At 41.6% G+C, this 26,556-nt stretch overlaps 2 protein-coding genes across 2 annotated transcripts in view; one reads left to right on the top strand and one right to left on the bottom strand.

Moving 5' to 3' along the window:
• The first annotated feature begins 4 nt into the window (after positions 1–4).
• Positions 5–25,478, top strand: CHORDC1 (cysteine and histidine rich domain containing 1). Its single transcript, XM_006274590.4, has 11 exons — positions 5–143; positions 8,253–8,302; positions 9,532–9,588; positions 10,457–10,617; positions 15,146–15,249; positions 16,181–16,239; positions 17,655–17,725; positions 17,924–18,029; positions 21,462–21,581; positions 22,936–22,998; positions 23,998–25,478. The coding sequence occupies exons 1-11, from the start codon at positions 80–82 to the stop codon at positions 24,130–24,132; spliced, it is 990 nt and encodes a 329-aa protein (XP_006274652.2). The 5' UTR covers positions 5–79; the 3' UTR covers positions 24,133–25,478.
• Positions 5,289–26,556, bottom strand: part of LOC106737083 (N-acetylated-alpha-linked acidic dipeptidase 2) — an 88,284-nt gene continuing 67,016 nt past the window's right edge. The window contains exon 20 of the mRNA XM_019496398.2: positions 5,289–5,365. Within this exon, the coding sequence (XP_019351943.2) occupies positions 5,348–5,365 (18 nt within the window). The 3' untranslated portion in view covers positions 5,289–5,347. The remainder of the gene's footprint in view (positions 5,366–26,556) is intronic.

Raw genomic sequence — 26,556 nt, forward strand, 5'->3', positions numbered from 1 at the left:
CCTCCTTACCCCCCCCCCTCTCCTTCCTGTCTTCCTTCCTTCGTGCTGCCGGCGCCGGCTCCGGCTCGCGTGCTGCGCCATGGCCCTGCTCTGCTACAACCGCGGCTGCGGGCAGCGCTTCGACCCCGGCACCAACACGGAGGGTGAGAGGGGGCTACGAAGTGCGGGAAGGGAAGGGGGTCTCGTTGCCGGAGCAACCGCGCTTCTTCCCCTCCCCCCCGTTCTATTCCAAGTGAGGGGGGGGGCGAGGGTGTCTCGTTGCCTGGGCAACCGCGCTCCACTTCCCCCCTTCCCCTCCTGGTCCTGTCCCGAGATGCTTCCGGCGGGGGGGGTAGGTATCTGGTTGCCCGGGCAACAGCACTCCTTCCCCCCCACACGTTCTGTCCCAGGTGGGGGGGGGTCGTTGCCCTGGCAGCCGCGCTCCGCCCCCCCCCCCATGTTTTATCTCCGGACTGTCGGGTGGGGGGGTTCGTTGCCCAGGCAACCGCTCTACTCTTCTCCACTCCCCCACCGTTCTGTGCCTGGACACTGCCAGGGGTGGGGGGCTCGTTGTCCAGGCAGCCATGCCCCCCCAACTCCTGGTCCTGCTTGGGGCGGGGGGGGGGTCTTGTTGCCTGGGCAACTGACTTGCTTCCCCTCCTACCCCCGCTTCCTGATCCTATTTCTAGTGGATGCCCGGAGTGGGCTGTGGTCTCCGGCTAGGTGCGGGGGCTGTCCAAGGGGGGAGATTTCCTGCCCTTCCCCCCTTCTTCCCCCACATTTCCTGGTGTGTCCTGGGCCCCGCAGGAGATTCTCGTGTTCCCTTCCCTTCAGTTTTGCAGCGTGGATCCGTTCTTCAGCATCCTTGGATTCACCAACCAACCCTCTGCCTCCCCTACCAGCCCTCTGTCCTCAGCACTGGGGCAGCGCTGGCAGGGTGCCTTGAGATCCTCTCAGGGGTGCTACACCCTGTTAGCAGTGCGAGGTGATTCGCAAGGTCGATATCCAGTAGAAATTTGAGGTCTGGTGTCTTTGAGTTCTTGGCGGCAGGAAGACTGCTTCTTATTTATTTATTTCTGTAGGCTCAAAAGAGTGAAAACTCAGAGCTGGCACTTTGTGGGGTGCCACAGGGTCAAGGAGGCTCTGTGCGGGTCTGAAAACGTTGGGAACCACTGTGCTTTACCAAGGTATTGGCATCCTGGCAGCAGCACGTGGAGGAGGTGGAGCTGCCCCCAGCGCAGGTGTAGAATGGAAGGCCTAGATAAGTGTTTCTCAACTCGTGGGTCGCAAGAATATATGAAAGGGTCATGATCAAACTTTTTAAAATGGGTTTTCCTTTAAAGGAGAAAAATGTGGGAAACCCTGTATTTTTTCCTATGCAGGCTGGCAGATTTTCAGCTTGCAAGGGGCTTGTTGGGGGGGCCCCCCCCTGTGCCCCACACACCCACCCCCTGCCCCACATACTGAGGAGCTGGGGCCTGGGAGCAGCAGGCTGGGAGTGAGGGGTTCTGGGCCAGGACTGGCCATCAATGTCCTGGTACAAAAAAAGGTTGAGAACTGCTGACCTAGATCAGTGGTTCTCAGCCTCCTTAAATTCACGGTATCCCTGCGGAAACTGCCAGCGCTTTAATTTTTGCTCATTTTTTGATTAGAGGAAACGGAACAATTCTGGTGCAGAGGATTCAGAAAGAACACAACAGCTCAGACTGTATTTAACACCATCGATTCCTATTTGAAATCTCTGGTTTTATTCTGTGAAACGTGATTGCATGCCTAACAGTGCTGACATTGTGTGAAAGGATCTCAAAGCACCCATTGACTTAGGGTAAGCCTCTTGGATGGCGTTTGCTTAGTTTAACCACAAAAAAAAAAAAATCATTGGCTACTGCAGTGAACACTGGAGATGCCCACTGGCATGGTCAGAGCCCTCTAGTTGAGCATTGGGAAATAGAATGGGCTGCTACTACTCAAGAGTTTGCATATGGAGTATTGGGGAATATGTTGAATGATGTAAATTTGTTAGTTGAACAAGCACCAAAGTCCATACATAGACATATATGTTGCATACAGATTGTTAGCAGTATTGCCAGATAATGTTTCACACTGGCGATGTGTAAACTTGTTGTTGTAGATCACTAAATCCTTTTTAATGGGACTACAGAAGATCAAGTTAATAATTTTTTGAAAACTATGCAGCACTTTTTCCATATGTTCTGGATACGGTATTGTGTGTATATGTAATACATATGTAACATGCATGGACTGTTTAGCATGTTTGTTGCTTTAGGTTCCATGACACATCAGAAGCTGTAAAAGTATAATCTAAATTGTTGTAACCAGTATTGCCCTGGGCTATTTTGAAAAGTCTCTTGTTGGCTTACTTTCTATGGTGACCCTTAAGCATGACAAGTGACTAATAGTACTTGTTTATGGTTTAAAAAACACAATAGTTCACTAGGTTGTATTAACAAAGGTGTCACTTGCAAGTCAGCGGAAGTGATTTTTCCACTCTGGCACTGGTGAGACTTAACTTGTGTACAGTTTTGGGCACTGCACTTCAAGCAACAAAGAGATACATTTTAAAAGAATCCAGTAGAGAGCAACAAAAATAATTAGCAGTCTGGGAAATGTGATTTATGAGAAATAATTGGAAGAACTGAGATTTAGTGGAGAGAAGGGGGTGTTTTGTAACAGTCTTTTGATATTTAAAGGGTGGCTGTAAAGAGGATGGTTGACAAGTCTCTCTAGAGACAGGGCAAGAAGTAACGATCTTAAAGTGCAGTAGGGGAAACTTAAACTGGATATTAGGAAGACCATTTTCTTACTATGACAGTGATTAAGCATCGGAATAGATTATCTAGAAAAGTCGTGGAACCTCCACCCTTGCCAGTCTAACAGGAGGTTAGATGCTTGCTTGTTTGACATGTCTTAACGAAGAGAGCTTGTCTCTACTCCCAACTCCCTCCTCAGAGCTTCCTTCCTGCTTTGAGGAGGGAGTTGGGAACAGAGAGAAGCTCTCACGGTCTATTCCAGCCCTATTTTTTCTGATTGTATGTATATGAAAGAGGGTCAGATGGACAGAAGCTGACAGAAGATGGTGACATAGCCTCAATAAGCACCAGGAATATGTCGTCCCTTGCTTTTGCTGATGGCGCTGAGGATTAGAAAAGGATTTTGAAACTGAGAAAAGAAATTCTTTCCTGACTTCCCCCATGTTCTAGGTTTGTTGAGCTTCCTCTGTTGGAAATGTGTTACGCTGCCGTCTCTGGCTCCAAAGCATGTGCTTTAAGCTTCCCTAGAACTCTCTGGTTTCTAGTAGGTGTGCACTGATGGAGATTTTCTTGGCTGATACCAATAGCTGATTATTAACTGGCCATATCAGCCGATACCGATCCAATAACTGACTTACAGGAATGCAGTCGGGTAGGGTGGAGAGCAGCTTCCTGTAGGTAAGTCTGTGGAGGGGAAGGAGCATGAGGGGGAGAAGGCGCATGCTGGGGGCAGATTGAGGCCCTCATGATGAGGGAGGGAGTGGGGCTGGAGGCGCTGCCTAGCCAGGTCAGTGAATGGGACCCGGGGCAGGGAGCAGGACAGAGCCACTGGTGTCTTGTCCAGGGGATCAGTGTCCTGGCACTTAAAAATGGTGGCAGGGATGCTTGAGTTAAAGCTCGTCAAATGAGCTTTAGTTCAAGTACCACTGCTACTGTTGTTAAGCCCAGGGGTGCTCTTAACTGGAGCTGAGCCAAGTGGGGTGAGGGCAGATGCAGGCTGCTTGCTGTGTGCAAGGGGGTCTCTGCCTTGCTGCTTTTGCCCCAGGGGCCCTGAGTCGGCCACACACCCTCTGCCCACCCGGCGGTGGGAGGGTCCCATTCACTGCCCTGGCTGGGCAGTGCTCCAAGCCCCTGCCCCATTCCCTCTGTCACTGTGAGGGCCTCAATCTGCCCTCCCACAAGCCCCTTCCCCTCTGCAGATTTACCTGCAGGGTGTTGGTCTCCAAACTGCCTGGTTCCATTCCTGGCCACTTGCATGTTTGCAGCGTGGCTTCTGGGGGCCCAGGCCAGAAGGCATATTATATTTATCAATGAATATTATTGGCTACACCGGCGAAAAAAAGCCAGTAGCCAATAATGTTAATTTTCCTTTTATCAGTGCTGATTCATTATGCAACCCATATATCGGTGCACCTCCAAGAATCTAGTAACCATTCTGAGCCCTAGTCTATCCAAGGCTCTTCTAGAGATTAGGCCTTCTGTCTCATAAACCTTCACAAGAGGTTTATCCTTGGGTAGGCACCCCGTTTCCAGAGCTTATTGGGTTTACAGCTAAACCCAGAGGCTATCATGTGCCTCTGAAATGTCACGTACAGATGTTGCATAACATTCTAGCCCTAGTTGAGAATCACTGCTGTAGAGTGTTTAGGGTCCTTCTCTTGTAGCTGATGGCTATCTGAATAATGGAATATCTCTCTGCTTCAAGTCAGTTTTATTTAATCTAGGTTGGCCCCACAGTTAAACAGGATCTCTTTGCTATAAAATTGTGCCTTTCTGTTTCTCTGACTTGCAGATAGCTTCCTTTGTCTGCAAAAGTCTGAACTTTTGTTCCTTCTGTGAGTTCTGTATAATCCTCTTTTGTTACCCTTTTTTCCTACACATTTCAGACAAACGGAGTTGAACTAGCTTTTAAGCCCCAGCATCTTCCAGCACACCTCTTCAGGGTGTTTCCACTTGAATGGGAGTATTTTATGGCCATCCATCATTCCCAGTATTGCTGATATGAGAGAGTCGTGTTGCTGCTTGCTGTACAGGCGTTCTGTCATAGAACAATGTCGATGTATGCTGGACCTTAAGTTTCTCTCTCTCTCTCTCTCTCTCGCACACGCCCCTCCCCCAATCAGTAAAGAAAAAGGAATTTATGTGCCTCTTATTAATGACTGAATCCTCTGTATTTGCTGTGCTCTCTTACCTTTAACGACCACAACATTTTGACTTGAGTACATAAGCAAGGGATAATGTAATCCCTCAGCATATAAACAAAGATACAAGAATAGCGGTGTGAGTTTATCTCAGTGCATAGCATTGGTGAGACAAATGCTCTTGTTTGGTTCAGACTTAAAGAGCTCACTTTCTTTTAGTTTATTGAAATAGAAGAGTGACCTGATGATAACGTGTGCCTGAGGTTTTGGATTCTAATGAACTTTTTTTATCAAGTTGAGGACCTGACAAGGGCCAATGGCTAAAGGTTGAAGCCGGAGAAGTTTGGGTATCCATTTCAGACTGAACAGAATTATCCATTGGAGCAGGAACCAGTGGAAGTAATGAATTCTCCATGGTCTCTGTATTCTCCCTCTTCTGTGGTATTCAGATCAAGATCAAGACAGGGTGCCTTTCTGGAAAACATGCCATAATCAAATGCAAGTTTTTTTGGGCTTAGTGCAAAAGTAATGGGACAAAATGGAATGGCTTTTGGGTTGTCAATCAGATATGCATGAGAGGGACTAGAAATAACAAACATTGTTAAACCTTCTGGTTTAAGGATTATCACTGTGTAGATCACGAGAATAATGTTTTCATCATGACTCAGTGTTACCTTCATACTCATTATGATTTATTTACATATTGTAGGCAAATAGAAGCCCCTATTTTTGGCTTAACACTTGAGTATCATAGCTTGTCTAATGCAAAACAGCCACCACCTTAATGTTGTTGCTTTAGTTCTCCCCACACCTCTTTTCTGATGTCATGTTCCCCCTGCAGTGTAGGATTCACTACCATGAAGTACCTGAAGTTAAGGGCGGGTTTGGTGTAGGCTCATGGGTCTGTAATCCCCAAGGGCCTGATTATAGGGTTGGTGTCTTAGAGTAAATTCTTTGAGTTGAGTCATGACCTCTGTTTTCATTCAGACTTCATGCATTGTGCACCTGTATTACAGCATGATTTTTATAGGGCAAATGTATGTGCTAATGTTTCACAAATGCTTTAGAAGACAGGCCTGTGCCCGAAAGGCTAGGAACAGATGTTGTATTTGTCCCAGGGCAAGTTGTGCCTCTGTCTGTCCTGGAATAGAAAAATCCCGGGATTGGAGCATGCACAGCACCTTTCTAATCAGGGGTTTAAGGGATGACTGAATGCAGTTTCCCTATTTTCTGCTATTGATTCAATTATGTATTCCTGGTATGACAATTCAGACATACTTTGTAGTGTCCTGGGATAAATGGTTAATACTTAACCTGTGAATCTTTTAAAGATTTTTTCCTAGGACAGTGGACACGAATGTCTGAATGATAGCATTTTTTTCCTGGGAGCTCATCCCTGGAGAAATGTGACATCAGTTTGTAGCCAAAGAGCTTACAGTCTAAGGGGTCAGTCCTGCAAACATGCTGGCAAGATTAGCCACATATAATAAATTAGGTAGAATTTGGATTCAGAGTAGCCTAGATAAATTGGAGAAATCATCTGAAATTATCAAACGAAATTTAGTAAGTATAAGTCAAAAGGTATGCATTTAGGATGGACAATAACATGTACAAATACAGATTAGTGAACAATTGGTTAAGCTGCAGTACTGCTAAAAAGGACCTGAGGGTTGCAATGGATCACAAGATGAAGGTGAGTCAAGTGCATTCTTGCTACAAAAAAGCCAATAGCATACTGAATTGTATTATCAAGATTGTATTTACAATCAAAGGAAGTGACTGGAAAGGAAGGAACTGGACACAGTACTCCAAGAGAGGCCTCACCAGTGCCCGAAAGTCTTTGGCACTGGTGAGGCCTCTCTTGGAGTACTGTGTCCAGTTCTGTACGCCACTCTTTGGGAAAAGATGTGGACTAATTAAAGAGTCTAGTGCAGAGCAACAACAGTGATTAGAGGTCTGGGAAACATACTTTATGAAAAACTTTGAAAAGTTGAGACTATTTGGTGTAGAGAAAACTGAAGGGAAATTTTGATAAATCTTCAAAACATATGAAGGGTGGTTATCAAGAGGATGACAGACTTTTCTGTGGTCACAGGGATAGGATGAGTAGTAAGTTGTAAATTGCACCAAGAGAAATTAAGGCTGGAGAGAACTAACTCGCTCACTCTGCTGGTGGGTCAACAATGAAATGATTTATCTAGAGCAGTGGCTTTCAGCCTTCTTTCAGTTGCAGACCCCTAAACATTTCTAATGCAGACATGAATCTCTTTGAATTACAAGTGTGGGTGTTCACATTCTTTTGATTGATCATAATCCACTTTTGCAGACCCCTTAGACATAGTTGGTGGACCCCCAGGGGTCCACAGACCACCGGTTGAAAACTACTGATCTAAAGAGATTGTGGACTCTCCATCCTTTGCAGTTTTGAGGAGCAGGTTGGACAGTCACTTGAATGAGATGGTTGAGACTGAGATGATCCTATCTTTAGCAAGGTGTGGGATCAGATGACCTCTTGGGGTCTCTTCCAGCCCTATATTTTTTTTTTTTTGGGGGGGGGGGGGGAATATTTCTGGGCTTGGACATTAGACAAACAAGAAAGGGAAAATCCGTGAGGGATATATTTTTTCCCCACTAAGGGCTGTATGCTGCCTCTACTTTTTCTTGCTTAGTAGGAATTAACTGCACAGAATATTAAAGGCAGGTGCTTTATTTCATAACCACTTGCTTTTCTTGTCTATCACCATTAGTTTTTAAGGTTGATTTAATTGTTGCCTCTCACCTGGACCATCCTGTCTTCATGGATTTTATTTATTCTTAAATCTTTTCTGGGGACAAGGAAAGAGGGTGTTTTTCATTTTGTATAGTTTGTCTGAGATATTCTATTTATATTCATAAGCCTTAGCAGTTCTTGATCCTAAACAACTGTCTGTCTGTCTGTCAGTTATCGAGACAGAGGCTGAGGGGAAATAGTTGCTCCCTATAAAAACATGATGGTAAACAGGGAAGGAAGTGCTCTTTAAGGTAATGGAGAATGTTGGCATAATAACAAATGGCTAATTCTTATCCATGAATAAATTTGGGCAGGAAATTAGAAGAGGGTTTCTAACCATTAGATAGCAGTCTCTTAACCTTCCCATGGGAATAGTGGAGGCATAAAATCTAACTACTTTTAGAATGGAGTTCAGTACACTTATGAAGGGAATATATGCTATGATGTCCAGTTCCCTGCTCTTGCAGACTCTGACCCACACGGTCCCTTGTGTTGCTCAGGGGGAGTTTGAAGCTTTAAGTGCAATGGTGATTAGTAAAGTAGTTGCAGTTTTTTGTATTTGCATTTTCTAACAGTGTTCTTCTCTTCCAGATTCATGTACGTATCATCCAGGTGTACCAGTCTTTCACGATGCTTTAAAGGTAAATGTGAAAGGATATAGATAATTGAAGGCTCTTTCAGGCCTTTGTTAGTGGTTTGCTGTAGAAACGTGAATATTTTTCAAGTCTTTTAATAATTAAAAGTGTATAACATGTCCTAACTGTGAGATTTGGCCAGAAATCCTGGGAATGGCTTTTATCCAAAAATTCAAAAGAAGTGTAAGGGCCTGCAGCTGCTGCTGAAAATCGAGCCCCATCCACTAGCTTCTGCTTTGTATGTCCCCAAGCCCCGGTGATTAAGTGCAGTGGATGTCTTAATGGGGTCCCGAGTTTGTGCCTACACACAACTCTAAGGCTCTCTTACTTCTAATACCTGTTTTAAGTCATTCAAACAATGTCCGATTCATTCAGATTTAATGCATGTGAAAGGGTGAACAGTTAGAGAATGGTTGGCCAGTCTACAACATGAGAGCCATAAGTGGTACAGGCAGCTTCTGTGTCTGGCTCACAGCAGATCATGAAGGAGATGGGGCAGAAAGCAGAGCAGGAAATCAGGTAGGGGAATGGGATTGAAGTGGCACTCAGGAAGGGCTCAGGACTAATTTTTTGCCATGCCTGCCAAAAAAGCTTGGCCCCCACTGAATTAGAGGATCTATGGACCCCCTTCTGGAGTAGTACAAATAAAGCAGGTATCCCTTCTCTTACCTTTTTAGTGTAATTTAATTATGTTAGTCAAACTTATCTTTAATAACACATTAAAAATTCTGTGAATTCTCAGACTTATTACATGTTGTGAGAAGAACTGATTCATCAGTAGCTAAACTGCTAGTATAGCATTAGAAATTGATTATGAGTTTTTATAACTTGGATGGATAACTGTCCAAAGCAAAGATGACCTTGAACTAGAGAGAACGAATTTGATTTAAACAGAGCAGTTACAATCAGTAGTCAGGAAGACATTTCTATCTTCACTCTGAAAAATGGGGTCATTGTCCATTGTAGCAGCAGATGAGACCAACCTCTGAGATAATGGGTGACCAAAATAATGATATTTTTTGACTGTCCTCCTTAGTCTGCACTTTCAGTTGGTAAACTGTTTCTAAGCAATGATGGCTATAGGAGTCCTATAACATAGAGATATTAACAATTGCTAAACGAAGGGAGAATATTTTGAACTTAAGGACATGCTTCCAAGGATTATCATTAACCTTCTGCTTCTACTGGATGAGATGTTCATGTCTATTTCATTATTTTTATTCAAAATTTTACAGGGTTGGTCATGCTGTAAAAGAAGAACAACAGATTTTTCTGATTTCTTGAGTATTGTGGTATGTACTGGCTTCTGACTTTTAAAATAATCATTGCAGGTGTGTAAGGAAACATGTTTTTATCTATCAGAAATAGATGTGAAGACATGCATAGTACCACCTAAGCAAGTTTTAAATGGAAAAACACTAACCCCACCCCCCAAAAAATACCCTTTTTGTAATCAGATCTTTCAAGGGCAAGCTTGTCTTGTGGACTATTCAGATGTGAAGTCTCAATTTCCAGGCTTCAAAAGTTTTTGCTTAATGCTGTCAAAATATGGCTTGAATTACCATATTTTTCTTGCATATCATACACACTTTCTACCTTCCTAGCCCCAAATCAAGTGTCTTAAGTGGGGGACCTGATGTTATTTATCTTCACTAGAATAAAAGTGTTGAATAACATAATAGACAGTAAATAAGTAAGTTTTACAACTGCCCTTGCAACAATCAGGGGTCTGGCTTTGTTGCTTTCCTGCCACACCAGAAAATTTTTGCTGCTTTACTCAGGCCATTTCCTGGTATGCCATACTTCCTGGGCATGGGCACTCTTTCCAGAAGGACTTTTTGTCACACAGTTGGCCCTGACTGGAAAAATCTTGCTTTTCTACCTTCTGCCTTTAAAAAAACAAGATGTATTTTTTATTGGGGATGTGTAGTAGGTAAGAAAATACCATAATGAAGGGTAGTGATAAGGATCCCCTTCCAGGCCTTGGTCTAAAACAAAAGTGGCACAACACACACTATTCTAGAAAGTGAGGTAAGGTAGAGGATGAGGGTCAAAATGTGTTGATTCATAGCTTATTTTTGGACTGTGCATGAAAAGTTGTATTTATTTCCATATTAAAACATGTTCTGGGGTTTGTTTGTTTTTTTTCTTCAATGACAGGGGTGTACAAAGGGTTTCCATAATAGTGAGAAACCCCCTGAACCTGTTAAACCTGAAGTCAAAACTACCTCTGAACGAAAGGAATTAGCTGAACTGAAACCTAAATTTCAGGAGCACATAATTCAGGCACCAAAGCCAGTGGAAACAATTAAGCGGCCAAGGTACAGTATATGGAAAAAAAAGCATTTGTACCAGGTTTGTTTTCATTTGAAGGAGACACGGGGTATTACAACTTGTGCTGATTTTTTTGCTGCTATCAATTTGTGTAAAAGTTACTTGGGTATTGCAAAAGTATAAAATCTTTAGATACATTTTTAGGTTTCGTCTATATTGCAGATGCTGTAGAAATATCCAGGTTATTTTAAAACTAACTTGCACAAGATGTCTTGATAGAATTTCTGGCAACAGTATTGCAGTTGTCTGTAACTTCTATCTGAACTGACCTCAAATATGAATGGTAAAGAAGCTCAGTTAATAACTCTTCTGCAGAAATTTGGTTCACACAGAATGCTTCAACACTGTCATTATACAGGCAAGTGCTGGTGTAGAATCTTGTAACAATAGTGTAGCACTGCTAGCAAAGCCATACTGACATAGCTATACAAAACTATATACAATTTCTTTTTGCCCGTCTCACATTTGTACTTCTAGATATCTTAAACTTAATTGCAAATTGAACATCTTAGGCCATTATAATTTGGAACTAATATTTTGCCACAAGAAATAAAGCTGCTTTACCACATCATGTGATAAGACCCTAATCTAAATCGCCCTTAAACTTTTGGCTCCTTCTCCTGTGAACCATAGATTCCAAAATTCTTGTGAGATCATGTATGGCATTTTCATACTTGGTTTTCTCCTATTCTTTTCTGATATTATATACATTGCCTTTAGATGAGGCAATCATTTCATGCTCTTTATTTCATTACTTTTGTTTTTTTAGGGCTTCTAGGAGCCCTAGTCAAGGACCAGGAGCCCCTGTTCTAGATGGTATCCAATCACAGAACATTGCCCCAGAGAGCATGTTGACTAGGAGACTTTACTAAAAGCAGGTTCAGTGAACCATAAGGTATGGAAGCCAGTTTGGAGAGTTTTTTTAGAATAACTTTAGGACATTCAGTATGTATAAAGATAACTAAGAGTCAGAGAATAGTTTACCATTCAGCTATGAGCAAGAGACATCAGCTACATACAGATGGGTAAAAGGAAACAATGAGAAAATGTTTTGCAACTTGAGCAGTGGTCTTCGCCTAATTTTGGCATACGTTTTTCATAGGTGAGAGAGATTCAAGGAGACTAATGAAATATTTTTGCAGGGGTTTACATAAAGCTTCAGTTAAGTGAGGAGCATCATATGGAGAAAGCACAGAGTAGCTTGCTTGACATTTTAACAGGTGGCAGTAGAGCTGGTATTGTGGAACTGTTGTGGGGGTGGAGGGTTAACATTTGCATAGTGAATGAGAGAAGTTGGTGGATAGGGTGAGGATGTTATAATGACCATAAAAGTGAAGGCAAGTAATTTTATTTCATGTTTTCATAGATGTTAGGGTCAGAAAGGACCTATTAGATCATCGAGTCCGAGCCCCTGCCCATGGCAGAAAAGAGTGCTGGGGTCAGATGACCCCAGCCAAGTGTCTGTCCAATCTCCTTTTAAATACCTCCAAGGAAGAGGACAGCACCACCTCCCTTGGAAGCATATTCCATATTTTGGCAACCCTCACTGTAAACATTTTTTTTTTCCTGATGTCCAGTCTGAATTTGCTCTCTTTCAGTTTGTGGCCATTATTTTTATCTACCCTGACGGGCGCCCTGGTAAACATTGTATCCCCTATTTCTTGCTGATCACCTCTCAGCTGCCTCTTGCAGAGGCTGAAGAGGTTCAGGTCTTCCCGTCAGTCCACATAAGAGTTTTTTCTGGACGCCTTTAACAATATGAGTAGCCCTCCTCTGAAGCCTTTCCAGGCCATCCACATCCCTCCTGAAGTGTGGTGCCCAAAACTGGAATCAATACTCCAGCTGCAGCCTGACCAATGCTGCATAGATTTTTTTTTTTTTTTTTTTTTTCATCAATGTCCCCCTGGAAGCACACAACATCATACCCCATTACTTGTCACTGGTGCCACAACCCTTCTGCAGCAGAATTCCTCCCCAAATGGCGTGGCCCCGGGCTTGTGCTAGAGCCCAGCTGTTGTTGCTGCCTCCTCTCTTGCACAGCTGGAGTGCTGCAGGCAAAGCCCCCTGATGCTGAAACCCTCATTCCACAGGCTGGATCCAGTGGCTCTATGGGCCAGATCCAGCCTGCAGTCCTTAGACTGCAGACCACTGAACTAGAGTTAGGTCTGTGAGTGGTTACACAGAGGTGGTAGTTGAATTTGTATTTGCAGATAATTTTACCCAGAGATAAGATGTAGAGCAGTAGTAGGCAACCCCTGGCACAGGTGCCAGAGCATGACATGCAAAGGAATTTTGCTTGGCGCATGCACCTTGGGGCAGACAGTGGGGAAGGGGCTGAAGTTGTACTGCCACAGTAAGGATTGGGCCCCTCACAACTCCCCTACCATCCACCCCTGGCACACTACCATCTTACAAGTCAAGGTTACAGGTGCTTTTGGCACTCTGCCCAAAAACGTTGCTGACCCCTGATGTAGAGGGCGAAGAGAAGAGGGGAAAATTGCAGGAAGAGGGATGAGGAGACTTTTGAAAGAGTGATTGTTGTCTCCTTGACTTCCTATTTCTCAATTCATGTAAGGCAAGAAAAGACACTTTCAAGGAGATTGTGCGCCTCTGGGTTGAAGGCGTCATGAATGATGAGGATGAAGTGCTGGTTTATATTACATGAGATAATTGCTGCAATGATAAATGGTACAAGGAGAGGTCCCCTTATCATTTAGGGTTGTATAGGTTTTGTCCTGTTTATTCAGCCTGGCAAACTCTTGAGCCCCTGTGGCTCTGAGTACTGCTGTTACCTTTCCCATTTAGTGTACCCTCAACAGGAATGTAGTTAACTACTGTAGTCTTGAGTTCTTCAGTGGCCCCGACACAACCCACAGGCAATGTTAAGGTCTGCATTAGGAAGTTATACTTTTCTAGAGGAACTGCATGTTACATCAGGCAATCCATTACCATGACTGACAGGGGTGGCTGCACTGTCTTTTAAAGGAAAAAAACACCATTGTAATCACTTGAGCAATAACCTGCCTGTAGGTGGCATTTCTTTTGATTTCTAATGAGATGACGGTTGGCATATAGCATAAACGGAAGACATGAAATACATAACTTCACATGACTTTCCCATTGATACCCAGGTGTGAAAGCCTAGTGTTCCTCAGACCAATTTTATCCCTACTTTTTGTCTAATATACCTGTGGGTTGGTTTTTATCTACCATAAAGGTGGATTATATACAATTGTGCAATTGGTTGTGGTCCTGTTATATCAGTTGTTCTCCACTTCTTTGGAGGGGTGCCCTGACTCTGAAACTTGTTTGGAAAGTGGCAGCATCCCTGATTGAGAACCACTGTTGTGTTCAACTTACCTTGGTGTAAGGATGTAAATATTGTTAAACAAAATTATCCATGTAACTGCTAGCCAAGCAGTTTAGACATTGCTGCTTCTGCTGGGAGCCACTCCCTGGGGGCTTTGACAGGGTAGGGAGGAGGCCCTGGCAAGCCTTGCAAGACAACACAGCCCACATAAACCAGAGGCATGCAGAGGTGTTCCCAGCCCCCTTGCTGGGAGGGAGGGGGCACCTGTGAATAAGCAGCTAATTGCTTGACAGAGTTGATTAATTAAAACATCAATTAATTCAATATTAATTAAATGATACAGCATCAGCATTAATTACCTAAACATTACTTGGTTAGAGCATTAATTGATTAAAATATTAATTAATTACTTCAAGCAGAGTCATTAGGTTTTCCTCTGTTTTCCTCTTTAACTTATAGGCTATGGGACTAGTCCTGTCCCCCCACACCCCTACCTCTCCTATCCTCCTCGCTCCTACCTCCTTGCCTCCCTTCCTCTCTGCTGCCTCTCCTGCTGCCTTCTTGTTCCTGAGGCAAAACCACTTTCCTTCCCTTCCAGACCATACCCTGTGCTAAATGTTAACTGGTAACATATTACAGATATAGATATAATTGTCATTTAAATGTTTAAACTTTTACATCCCTATGTCAGTGTTTCTCTGCGATGTGCTGCACAGTCAAACCAGGGAGAGAGCTGTGGCATGTTTGGTTTTCCTGCATTACCATTGTCTGATCGGTGTAAAGTAGGCAGGAGAGGCTGTTCGTGCTGCAGCCCCGGACCACCCTGCACAGGTGGAACTGTCCCATGCACTTCTGTTTCTGAGAATGAGGAGTGGAGATGCTGGGCCAGGGAAAGTTGCAGCCCAAGCCAGCTTTCCTGCTTATTTTAGGCTAATTGGAGAATCCTAATGCAGGAGGAGTATACACATGCTGCAACCCTGCCCATAAGGTAGTTTTACCTGGCTATTGCCACAGTGACACCTGTATTGTGACATCCTAGTTGAGAATCCCTATATTAAATTCTCTGATTTTAAACTGATATGCTGTAAACTGAAATCTGAGGAGAATACTCTTCTACACTGTACAAGGCTTAGTGTAATTTGATCTATCTTCCATCATTTATTTTTAACCAAGACAATATGAATGCATTTAATTTTTTTTTCCAGCCCAGATGAACCAATGACAAACTTACAGCTGAAAGTATCAGCTTCCCTGAAACAGGCGCTAGATAAACTGAAACTGTCATCAGAGACTGACGAAAAAAAAAAAGGTAAAACACCCTAACAAAGCTCAATGGGATGCCAGAATACATTTACTTAAGTGATGGATTGTCTCTAGCTCAAAGGTTACAAAACTAAACGCGGAATCCCATACCCCAGATTCTGAACTTAGACATGAAACATGAATGTATGGTAAGTTTTGGCTAATTTCAAGGGCCAAGCTGCAGAAGTTCCTAGGCCAGGCTGCAGAAGTGTAGTGAAGCAAAGGACCCCAAAGCCTGTTTCTGAGTGACCACAGGAATAACTTTGGCCCATGTGACAGCCAGCTTGGTTAGCAGTCAGTGTCTGTAATCAATATGTCCAGTTAAACCAGTAATGAGATTCAATTAAAGTGAGTGCAAGATATGAAAGGAGACATTAAAAAGGGAAGACTATATTAAATAATCAAAATGTACTATATCATAGCTTTACCTTAAAATGTTAGTAATGGATGTACCTAAATGTGCTAGATACTATATTTTTGTAATAGTTATTTTTGTTAAGTTTCTAGATAAGTTGTAAACATAAATAAAAAAGCAGTCTCTGTTTATGGAAGACCATCAGTTTTGGAGAGGAGAAAAGCAGGATGGCGGCAAGCAGTATTCCATATTGGTAAAGGAAAAAGATAAATACCAAGAAAGAAATGCGTTTCAGATTGGTTCCAGTGTCTGATACCACCTCCTAGCACAAAGTGTTCTTTTGCTGAAAGTCATTTCCTGATCTTCTCTCCTGTCTACAGCACATGGAGAAAGCAGTTTTGTATGCATTTTTTTTATGGATTTCTGTATAGCACACCAAAAATGGGAGCTACTTTTTTCACTTCCTAGTTCTTTTTGGAAGGGTCTGTCAGATACTAGCCTTTATTTTTACTTGAATTCAAGAGAACTCAGCACCTGAGAAATTTACTGTAGCTCTGTTTTTATTTATATCACATTTTCACAGAAGAGGACAGTGATGAAATCAAGATTGGGACTGCATGTAAAAATGGAGGCTGCTCAAAGGTTAGTTTTACTTACTCTAAGTACATGAACTGAATTCTGAATAAATGAACTGTTCAGGATTTTGAAGTTTCATTTTTAAAAAAAAAACCTCCTAAGCAATTCCAAGATGGCACAAAGTTCATAAATAAATAGGCACCTTGCGACATGGTTTTAAGGCCAGAAAATGTAAGATGCTCTGCTTTGTCAGTACAGTAAACTCAAGATCAAGGGCCGCTGTTGAGTCCAAAACTAACAATTTTAGGGCATGTCTCTACTGTTTATGCAGGGTTCCTGAGAGTGCCATTAAGAAGCATGCCCTGCTCCCACTTATGTCCCAACCTGGAATAAGGCAGTGAAACTACCCTGCTACTCTCAAGCACACCAGAAACAGATCACAATAGCAGCAGCAGCAGGTGACTTCAGCATGGCTTTGCCATCTCATTTCCAGGTTTGCGACCTGCACAGCAGGAACAGGTGGGCAGGACGTGCTTCTTGGTGTGATCAGGAGCACTGTAGAAGCTGTTCATAAATACATGTTGGGACTCACAGTTTGAACAGCTTTAACAACTCCAACTGTTGGACTAAAGTATGAATAATAGTTCATAGTTGGAGGGCCTCCAACTATTTCTCAGACTATTTATAAGCACTTTGCATTACTTTTGGCCACTAATGAAGATCTGTTGAATCTATGAAACATGCACCAGTCTCTTTCTTACTGAAAGAACCACTAAGCAAGTAATCAAATACATGTTAGGATTGTAATTGATTACAAAACTTTTTTCTTCATTGGTTATCAACCAAACTGGCTCACTCTTTCTCTGATAACCTTGTATTGAACAGAGGGGAATGTTTGAGTAGAAATAAATAGTGTATTTGAGTGTCAACAGCTTTTGTTCTTTGCTTCTGATGCTCTGGTGAAAGCAAAGGTAGCAGCACATTTCACTAAATTATTGTAGCCTTGTTAGGTGAGTTAAGAACCTCCAAAGTTACCAGTAAATTTTTGCTATCGTGCATCTAAGGCATTGACCCATGTATGTGTGACCATCTTAAACTTGCAGCTTTCAAGTTGTTTGTAGTTATTCATTCACCTATAGTTATTTAAATACAAAATTGAAGAGTTCTAGATTGCTTTGTAAGAAGGGCCAGATCAGCCATTATGTACAGTAATATTGATAGCCTCCAGATCATGTTGATAGACTATTTGAAGAATGGCTTTTAAGCATGAATTTCAGGTGAACATTGCATGAAAATCTTTAGTTGAGCTTTTTCTGCCTCTTGTAAAATGACCATTCTTGGTTTACTTCAGAAATAGTTGATTACATAGCCAGTATACCAGGGATATTAAATGAACTTAATCTGCTTTGCTAATTAAATGCTTGTTAAAGCTTAGTATTTGAAAAAAGTAATCTTTTAAAAAATATATTATATTTCATCAGAGATTTGAAGGACCACAGAGCACAGAAGAGATATGTATATACCATTCTGGTGTACCTATATTTCATGAAGGGTAAGTATTATGTGATTAATAAAGTTTTTCCTTAAATCATAGGCAGCTGCTCTTCCTAGTTGCATTCTGTAGCAGATAGTAAAGTAGCTTTTCAAGTTTATTGAGGTATCAGAAAGAATGACTTTGTTTGTAAAATTGTTTATAGTAGTAAGATTATAAATACTTGGTTTGGGGGGTTTTTTCTCTTTAAACTGACAGGATGAAGTACTGGAGCTGCTGTAAGCGAAAAACTTCTGATTTTAATACATTTTTGTCTCAAGAAGGATGCACAACAGGAACACATGTATGGACTAAAAAAGATGCTGTAAGTAGCACTAGCTTTGCCCCAGGCAGTTGTCTGTCTTGAACTATCTGGGTATTAAAAAAGAACTGCTTTGACTAAATTTGAGATTTAGTTGAGCAAAAACACATTTCTATACTTCCAAAATAATGGAATCTTGATTGATGCTTTCAAGAGTTTTATGAGCACTCTGTTTAATACCAAAATGGAGCTTGAAGTAATCTTTGAATATACTGATGGACCTTTTTTTCTTGCGTACATGCACACAAAAGGCCCTTGCAAATGGAGGATGGGGATTGTCATATTTACTTGAAAGTAATTCGACTGTGAATATAAGATGTTCCCCCAGTAATTAGATTCTATATCTGAAAATTTTATAAATTTTGTTATAATTTTCCAGGTATAGAATCTAATTATTGGAGCTTTGTCTGATTTGTCCCCCTCTTACTGCTACAGCAGGGAAAATAAATCTGGGGTCAAGTAGTCCTCTTACTCTCTGTCCTCCCCAGCTTCTTCCCCCAACAGCCCCTTCTTCCCCTCTTTACTGTCAGACCCTATTCACCCTGTGCACATGGAAGTGAGGGGCAAATCTGACCTTAAAATAAACATAACTGTAATAATTCACATATAGGCAATTTACTACAGGTACCCATAGCCTTAGCAAAAGACATCACTTCTGGATGAGCTGATCTTGAAACTGCTGCAAGTTTTGGCACAGGTACTCCATAAACACACTCCTAAGCAGAACTTTTGTAGCTACTTCTATATAGTGCTAAATAGGCATGATATTGGCCTAAAGCCAAAAAGCTCATGATTTACCATATACCTCATTGAACTGGGCCCCAGTAGAGTCAACAGTGTTTCAAGTCATGGTGACCCCACAGCTCAACACTGCTCATTGTGTGTATGCTCCTGTTATGCTGCTACTCTCTCTCTCTCTCACACACACACTGTGTGCTTATTAGGCCCTGACTCATGACTGAAACCAGGCTTTCTTGTCATGAGTCCTGGGATCCTCCAAAAATGTATATGCAGGTGAGGTGCAGAGCAACCTTGTCCAACTCCACCTCATGGAGGGCAAGGCCACACTAATCATGTGCTGAGAGGGGGGGCGAGGAATTTTGGGTGAACTCAAATGGGGCCCCAAGTATGTTTCCCAGACACTTAAGACTGGTGAAGAAACAAGTAACTGGAAATGGGAAAAGGGTGTAACTTGGCTGGGGGAGTGAACAGGAAGTCGAAATGTATTCAGTGTAGTGACTCACCATGACTGCATTTGGCACTACTGTGTATTTTATTTAGATGGACTGCACTAACTTACCCTTGTGACAGGTTTGCATTGGCATGTCTGCCTAATATGGGCCACGTTTTATAGTCATGCTCAGTGTTGGCTGCATTTAAATCAACCTCGTAGTCATGGAGAACAACTGAGCACATGCTGGTTTTGGCAGCAGTTTAATGATGGACAGTGTATTTAATGAGGTTTCCTCATATGCAAATATAAAATGAGGGGCTTCCCCCCCCCCCACCTCCTGGGGGTGGTGGGGGGGGATTGTATTAGTAAATACAGTATACATTTTTAGATGATAGAATTAAAAGTCTGACACTTAAGTGTTTTATATGTACTTCAAAAAAGACAATCTTGAAAAGCAGATTTTGTAATCCTTTTCAATGGAAGAGGTCTGTGGAATTTTGAAATTAGGAATGTAATTCATCTAAGTGCATAAGACTAAGTGCTCTTACTTCAAAGTCTCTTCCTTAGTCGGTGAGTTGTATGACAGAGTAAAAGTTCTAGGTGTTGGGCTGGCAGATCATTTTCTTATTTAGACCAGTTTCCATTCAAGTATATCCACTTTCTTGCACTGAAATTTAGTGGATTATTTGCATGGATTATTGATTCACTTATAGATCTGTTCTATAGCAGAGCTGGGAGCAAGATTTTAAAAAGCTAATATGTGCTTGTATTTTCACTTACTGTATTTCAGTTCCTATTTAGAGGCTTTCTAAAAAGTTAACCTAAAGGTGAGTGTTTTACTGATGCAGAGCAAGAAAACAAGCACTTGCAGTTTAAAAATTTTAGCTGATCACATCCTGTCTTTGGACATGTCTCACTTCCATTGTTGACATCTCAGTTCCTGACTTGTCTAATAAATTCCAGCCAGTAAACATTGTAGTAAAAACATTTAAAGAAAAAGAAGGTTACGAGAGAGAAGTTGCAGCTGAGGTCACTTCTCACCATCCCCCCCTTCTCACCAAATCTCTGACTCCTGAAACAAGGAACCTGTGCTAGTTCTTCAGCTTGTTTGTAACTCCGTTTCTCAGGTTTTCTCCTTACAAGAAAGAACAAAAAGCTAAATCCTTCTTTAAAAGAAATACAATTTTCAAAAAATAAATCTCTGCTATTTCAGCAACTAAATGCATACTTTTAGCCAGTGAGTGTGGGTGACAGGCTCCACCAGAATAGAGAAAAAGCCTGTCCTTCTGGCCCTGTAGGCCAGGTGAGTGGCATGGGGTTGGTCTGTGTAGGGTAGGTGCTTGGGGTTAGTCAGTCTGGCCTGATCTAGCCGTGCACTGCTGTGCTTCTTCACGCAGGGCTACATTATCTGGCCCATGGGGCTCCCCACAGGTCTGGAAATCTGGCAGCACAGGAGTGACAATTAACGCTGTCACTGCTCCCCTGCTGCCAAACTTCTGGACTGTTGTGGAGCTCCACAGGTCAAATCTGGACCACAGGGGTTGAGCGCCACTGCTCTATTCAAAATGTTAGGGCCCAAATGCAAACCAGGTTCACTTCCCATACCACTGTCTCTTACATTCAGTTATGCCATGGTAACTTTTTTGAGAGTCTATTTTCAGTTGCTTCTCCAAACAAGTTAATAAAATGCCAGGCTTAGGGCCCCCATTTTCTGTTCAGTAGCAGCTTCTGCTGCTTTTCATCTCAGACCAGTGGGTTGATTTAATCTCCTCCACCCTGGGCACCTGTGTTTTTAACGCCTGCTTTTCCTTCTTTGTTCTCTGTACTTTTCCTACAAGAGGGCACTTGTAGTGCAGTGTCTGACCTCTCTTTTGTATTATTATGAAGACTTCCTGAGGTACCATTGGCCTGTTTCAGGTGCCCTTTTACTTGCTACTAACTGTTATAATCCCTCTACCCATTTATGTTTTGACTTTCTTTTGTGAAAGTAGCACTCTAATGCCCCATTTATAGCTTACTCTAGTTCATAAACATGGCTGTTCTCCATTCCAGATTCTTTTCAATAACCATGAAAGAAGATAAGAACCTAAATAAAACTTTGATCTTCTCACCATCAGTAAGATGTCTTCATTGTGCATTTAGTTTCAAGCAGAATTGAGCCCTGTATTGGTTATAGTATTTTGTGGTAGTTTTTGGAACTGTATTCTTTAAAAAATATATAATAGATATATATATATTTTTTTTTTAACATCTGTTTTTAGGGAAAGAAAGTAGTTCCTTGTAGGCATGATTGGCATCAGACTGGAGGTGAAGTTACCATTTCAATATATGCTAAAAATTCAATTCCTGAACTTAGCTATGTTGAAGCAAATAGCACAGTGGTGAGTATATTTCATTTAATTTTTTTCTAAGCTTACTTATTTATAAAATGTAGTGGAAGAGAAGCTTTCTGGCTGTATCTTTTGCCTTTCTTAGTAAAACAGAAATAAAAAAATGCTGTGAGCAATTTTTTTCTCCCATATAGGGTAATTCTTCTTTACACTTTTATTCTACCTATGTGTAATTACCTAAAAGATAAATAAAACACTTGTACTGCATCTTAGCAGCAGGTAACTTAAGCTTTTTGAGGCCTTTCTGTAATCTCACCATAGAAAAATAGGGCTGGAAGGGCCTTCAGGAGTTCATGAGCTCCCTGCTCAAAGCAGGATCATCCCTGTTTAAACCAGTCTGCACAAGTATTTGTCTAATCTGCTCTTAAAAATAAGAAATTAGAAGATTCCACGACCCCTGTAAATCTGTTCCAGTGCTAAACCACCCTCGTAATTAGAAAGGTCTTCCTAATAGATTTCCCTTCCTGCTATTTAAGATTGTTACTTGTTTTGTCCCCTGATGGTCTTTTGCCAACCTCTTTATAACCTTCAGGTATTTGAAGACTCTTATTCTCCAGACTAAACCATCCAAGTTCAAAATTGGACACAATACTCAGGGTGAGGCCTCGCCACTGCTGCATAGAGCAGAAGAATTAGTAGCTTGACTTCTAGGCAGGACTCCTATGGATACAACCAAGTTTTTACTATTAGCCTGCCCTAGTACAACCCCCAGGTCCTTTTCTGCGGTACTGCAGCTATCTGTTCCCTAGTCTGTTTTATGCATTTGATTGATCTATCCCATATGCAGTACTTTGTGCTTACCCTTACTGGATTTCATTCAATTAATTTCAGACCTCTTTTCCAGTTTAAGGGTATTCTGAATCTTGTTCCTGTCCTCCAAAGCGTCTGTAACATTCTGTTCAGTTTTAAATGTAAAAGTGTTATATATCATGACTTTTAAAGAGTCTTGCATTGTTTGTGCCTTTAAATAAAATAACCCCCTAATTTAAAGAATGTCACTCTCTTTATGGTAAGCAGTTTCACAGATGCTGAATCCTGCACAAATTTTACAAAAAAGCTCTAGTATGCTCTTCCTGAAATACACACTCCCTAGCAAATTGTATTGCCTAATAGGAATTACTTCATCGAGACATTCGGTGACCTTCACAGAAGCGCACACCACCACTCTTGGATTTGGTCCTGCAATCTGGATGGTTTAGGGTTGTGACCCATGTGGTTGAGTGAAATTCTGTTGACTTCACTTATGTAGAGTCAGGGTCCTAATTATTAAATGCTTTATTTTAGACCATTGTGGGCTATTGTGTGGTAGCTGCAAAATGTCAATCTCTTCTTTTTTCCCATTTAGTTAAATATACACATTACATTTGAAGGGGATAAAGAATTTCATCACAGTGTGAAATTATGGGGAGTAAGTATAATAATTCAGTTTTTCATTAAAGTAGACAAGCTGCTTTTATTATGAAAGTAAAAATGTTCTTTTTGTTCATATTATCATTACATCTTGGGCTTATCAAGTGCCTAAGTCTTGTGTGACTTCTAAGCTTAATCATAATCAATATTGCAGAAAATGTTGAAGGCCAGATTTTGAAATACAATTCCATGCACTTGCATGTGCTTAGCTTAATATATATGCATCTGCATGTGTATGCAAATCTCAGTCTTCTTGAATTGAAAGTAGAGAAGGGGCTGATAGCAGCCCAACTTTCTCCAAAATCCAGAGGGGATCCAAGGTTTTGAACCAGAGGGGATCTCGGCCTTGAACCTCTATTCCTGAGCAGCTCTGATTTTGCAGTAATTGGGTGATTGAGGTTTTTGTAAGTTGTGAATTTTGAAATTTTCTTTCTTACAATTTAGATTTAAAAAATGCTACATGCTGTATTTACTCAAATCCAAGACAAGTTTTTTCCTCCGTTTTTAATGTGGGTTGGGGAGAGTGACAGCCCCTCATCCTGGATTAGACTACAAGGTAGGGAGGCAGGTTACTGTTGTAACCTGGCTCTGACTCCTCCCAGACTGTGGGGAGGACAAAGAGACTACTTGCCTCTTCCCCAGATACGCACCCCCCCCCTCCCCCCCATATTGCTGCTTTTCCTGCTGCAGCCAGCGGTGGGGGAAAATGACTTTAAAATGACCCTCTGATAATTATATTCTATACATGGACAATTTTTTTCAATACTTTTATAAATGTTCCATATGGAGAATCTAATTATTGGGGGTTCATCTCAAATTCAAACTCATTTTTGCTATGGATAAACACGGTAGTTTTGGATGGAGCAGTCTATATTCTGTTTTGAATTGGCATATATAAACCTTTTAATATTCAGAGAACTGCCATAATGTGTCAAGTTTGTACTGCTTGTTAAATGTCTCTGGTCTTGTCAAGTGAAATATTTCTCTTCTGTTTCAGGTAATTGATGTGAAGAGGAGTTATGTAAACATGACCGCTACAAAGATTGAGCTCACTATGAGGAAAGCAGAGCCCCTGTCATGGGCAAGCCTTGAACTACCAGTGCCTAACATACAGCAGCAACAAAAAAAATGATACAGATCAAAAATGAACTCCTAAAGAGAGAATTATTTTCTATCACAACATGGTGACTTGCTACTGTAATGTGATATTCATCTTTTTTTTATTTTTAAATTTTTTCTTTTACAGTAGATTGTGGATTTCAAATCAGGGTCAACATTGGTCTTTACATACTGTAACATGGTTGTCTCTCTCATCCCATACTTTTTGGGGCTTGTCTACATAGCGAAGTTCATGCCCAATAAATTGGGGTGGGAAATTGAACAGTAATAACTGTTTTGTCAGAGTAGTCTTAAAGACATCCGCTCCACACAAATGGCGTCCTTGTATGAAGCTAGTATAGACTAGCTATTATGCTTCAGGTTCTATGCCCTACCTTAGGCTGCATACATGCATTCAAATCATCCAGGACAACTCTCCCAGGTTTGTTGTCCTTAGACAAAAACTGACCTGTACAGAAGTTTTAACAAAGAAGCAAAGAGCCTGCTGGGCAGGCAAGGGACCCTAGAGCATGCAGCTCAGAGCTTTGCAGGCTTTTTAAGTGAAATGTAGGCAGGGAGTGTCAGGGAAGGTATTGCCAGGATCTGTGCCATGCACAGTTTGTCAGCTTTCCTCACCCCAGTGGGCAGGGAGTATGTTTGCATGCTTCCTGGCACCCAAGTGCTGCAGTGTGGTTCAGACAAAGTACAAGCCAGGAGCAGAACACTTTTTTTCCAGCCCAAAGTGCTTAGGGGGTACGTTCAACTCTGTTTGGCTGAGACTGATGCATGTTCTTCCTCCCTCTGTGAGAGGAGGAGGGAGAAGCAGAAAAGCACACTGGCTACCTGTACAGAAGTTTGGTCTCCTGAGAGATTCTCTGGGGAGCCACTTCACTCAGGTTGTTCCCAAGTTATTTTTCTCCCAGTGTGGCCTCTTTTACACTGGGGAAAAAAATTATGAACTTCTGTACGCTCGTGTTTTTCTCCTAACAGAGCAGGGGATTTCCCTGGAGAAACTGAACATCTGTCCAAACCGTAATGTCTAGTAAAATCTCCCTTTCCATCTAGTAAATGTGAACCAACTTCCTCTTGTAGAGAGAGCCCTCAGTCCACACTGAATTATTATTTCAGGTACACTGGATCTATTAGAGTAACTGATACATTAGATTCAGTACTGTTTGTTATAAATTTTACAGTAAAAAGAATACAAATTTGTGGAATGATTACCATGTCTCCAGCAGTCTGTAATAATAATTTTTTAAAAAAGGATAAACAATAATAAATATGAAAGAATGAGAGTTTTACCTGGAACATTTGTCTAGTAAAATCTGCCCTTTCATCTGGTAAAATGACTTAATCAAATTAAAGACACTTTATCTTTTACTTGCGTAATGGTGTAATTGTTGGTATTTTAAAAGGCTTGGGTAGTCGCAAATTCTATCACCGCCTTATCAGAGCCTGCTCAGAGAGGCTTATGTAACTTAAAAATATCAGTTCCTGAATGCAGAAGCAGATTTACCAAAACATTCTAGTGAATTGGGAACCAAGAAAGCTCGTGGCAGTCCCTTCCCTTTCCTATCTGTCTACCACACTGGTATCTGAAATGTTATCTCTTAAAAGGGGGGGGGAGGCGAGGAGTGGAACAGTTTAGCAGTTAAATAAACTAGCCTAACTACTCTGAAAAGCCACAGTCTAATCTACTGCAAACTCAACCCAACAATATATTTTACATAAGTGATTTTTGCAAAGTGTGAGGCACATGCTTTAGCTGCTGTACAAACATGTATAAAACTGCTATTCCACTTTAGAGAGGGTAAATATTAGTAGTGGGAGAGCATAGTGCACATAATATGGTATCTGTTAGCTGACCTATAGAGGGAAGATTTGTGGTTCCATATTGTGTGCCTGATTCTGGTTATTGTGTATGGTCTTGCAAGTGTTAAATTCACTGAAGAGTCTTCAACTAAACAATCTTTACAATTTTATATGTTTCATATAAACATTTTATTGGGCCTCCTCATTGAAAACTTCTTAGGGATGGCATTTTAAATGCACATTAATTTTTTTGGAAGTATTAGAAGAAATAATAAGAAATAATATATTCAGATTTCTGTTTTCAGGTTCCTCCAGGGGTAGAGACTTGCTGCTGTGAATAAATCTGATTTTGCAGCAGTTAATCCAGTAGTATTCCTGCCTCTGCTTGAAGCTATATCTCAGAGTTTGGGGACACAAGTAATATTTTTCTCACACGTAACTTGCCTTCATATATAGTACACACCTTTGTGAAGGAGAGCGTGAAAGAAGAAAAGAAATCTTTTCCAGTAAGTGGCAGCAGCTAGGGAGACAAGCCTACTGCCAGCCCCGTGTGTCAGGTGGAGCTCATGGACTGACCTGGTGTGCTGGATCTGGGTTCTTGCACCAGGCACCTGCCCCCGGAGCTAGCGCACTGTCCCAAACTAAC

This window comes from Alligator mississippiensis, chromosome 1 (genome assembly GCF_030867095.1).
Source record: "Alligator mississippiensis isolate rAllMis1 chromosome 1, rAllMis1, whole genome shotgun sequence".
In the NCBI taxonomy this organism is placed as follows: Eukaryota; Metazoa; Chordata; order Crocodylia; family Alligatoridae; genus Alligator; species Alligator mississippiensis.

Bases quoted from the DNA above. Each gene is read 5' to 3' on its own strand.
- CHORDC1 (XM_006274590.4), top strand. From the start codon at position 80: ATGGCCCTGCTCTGCTACAACCGCGGCTGCGGGCAGCGCTTCGACCCC. The intron at 8,303-9,531 runs GTAAATGTGAAA...AAAATTTTACAG, and splicing joins TCTTTCACGATGCTTTAAAG to GGTTGGTCATGCTGTAAAAG. The intron at 9,589-10,456 runs GTATGTACTGGC...CTTCAATGACAG, and splicing joins CTGATTTCTTGAGTATTGTG to GGGTGTACAAAGGGTTTCCA.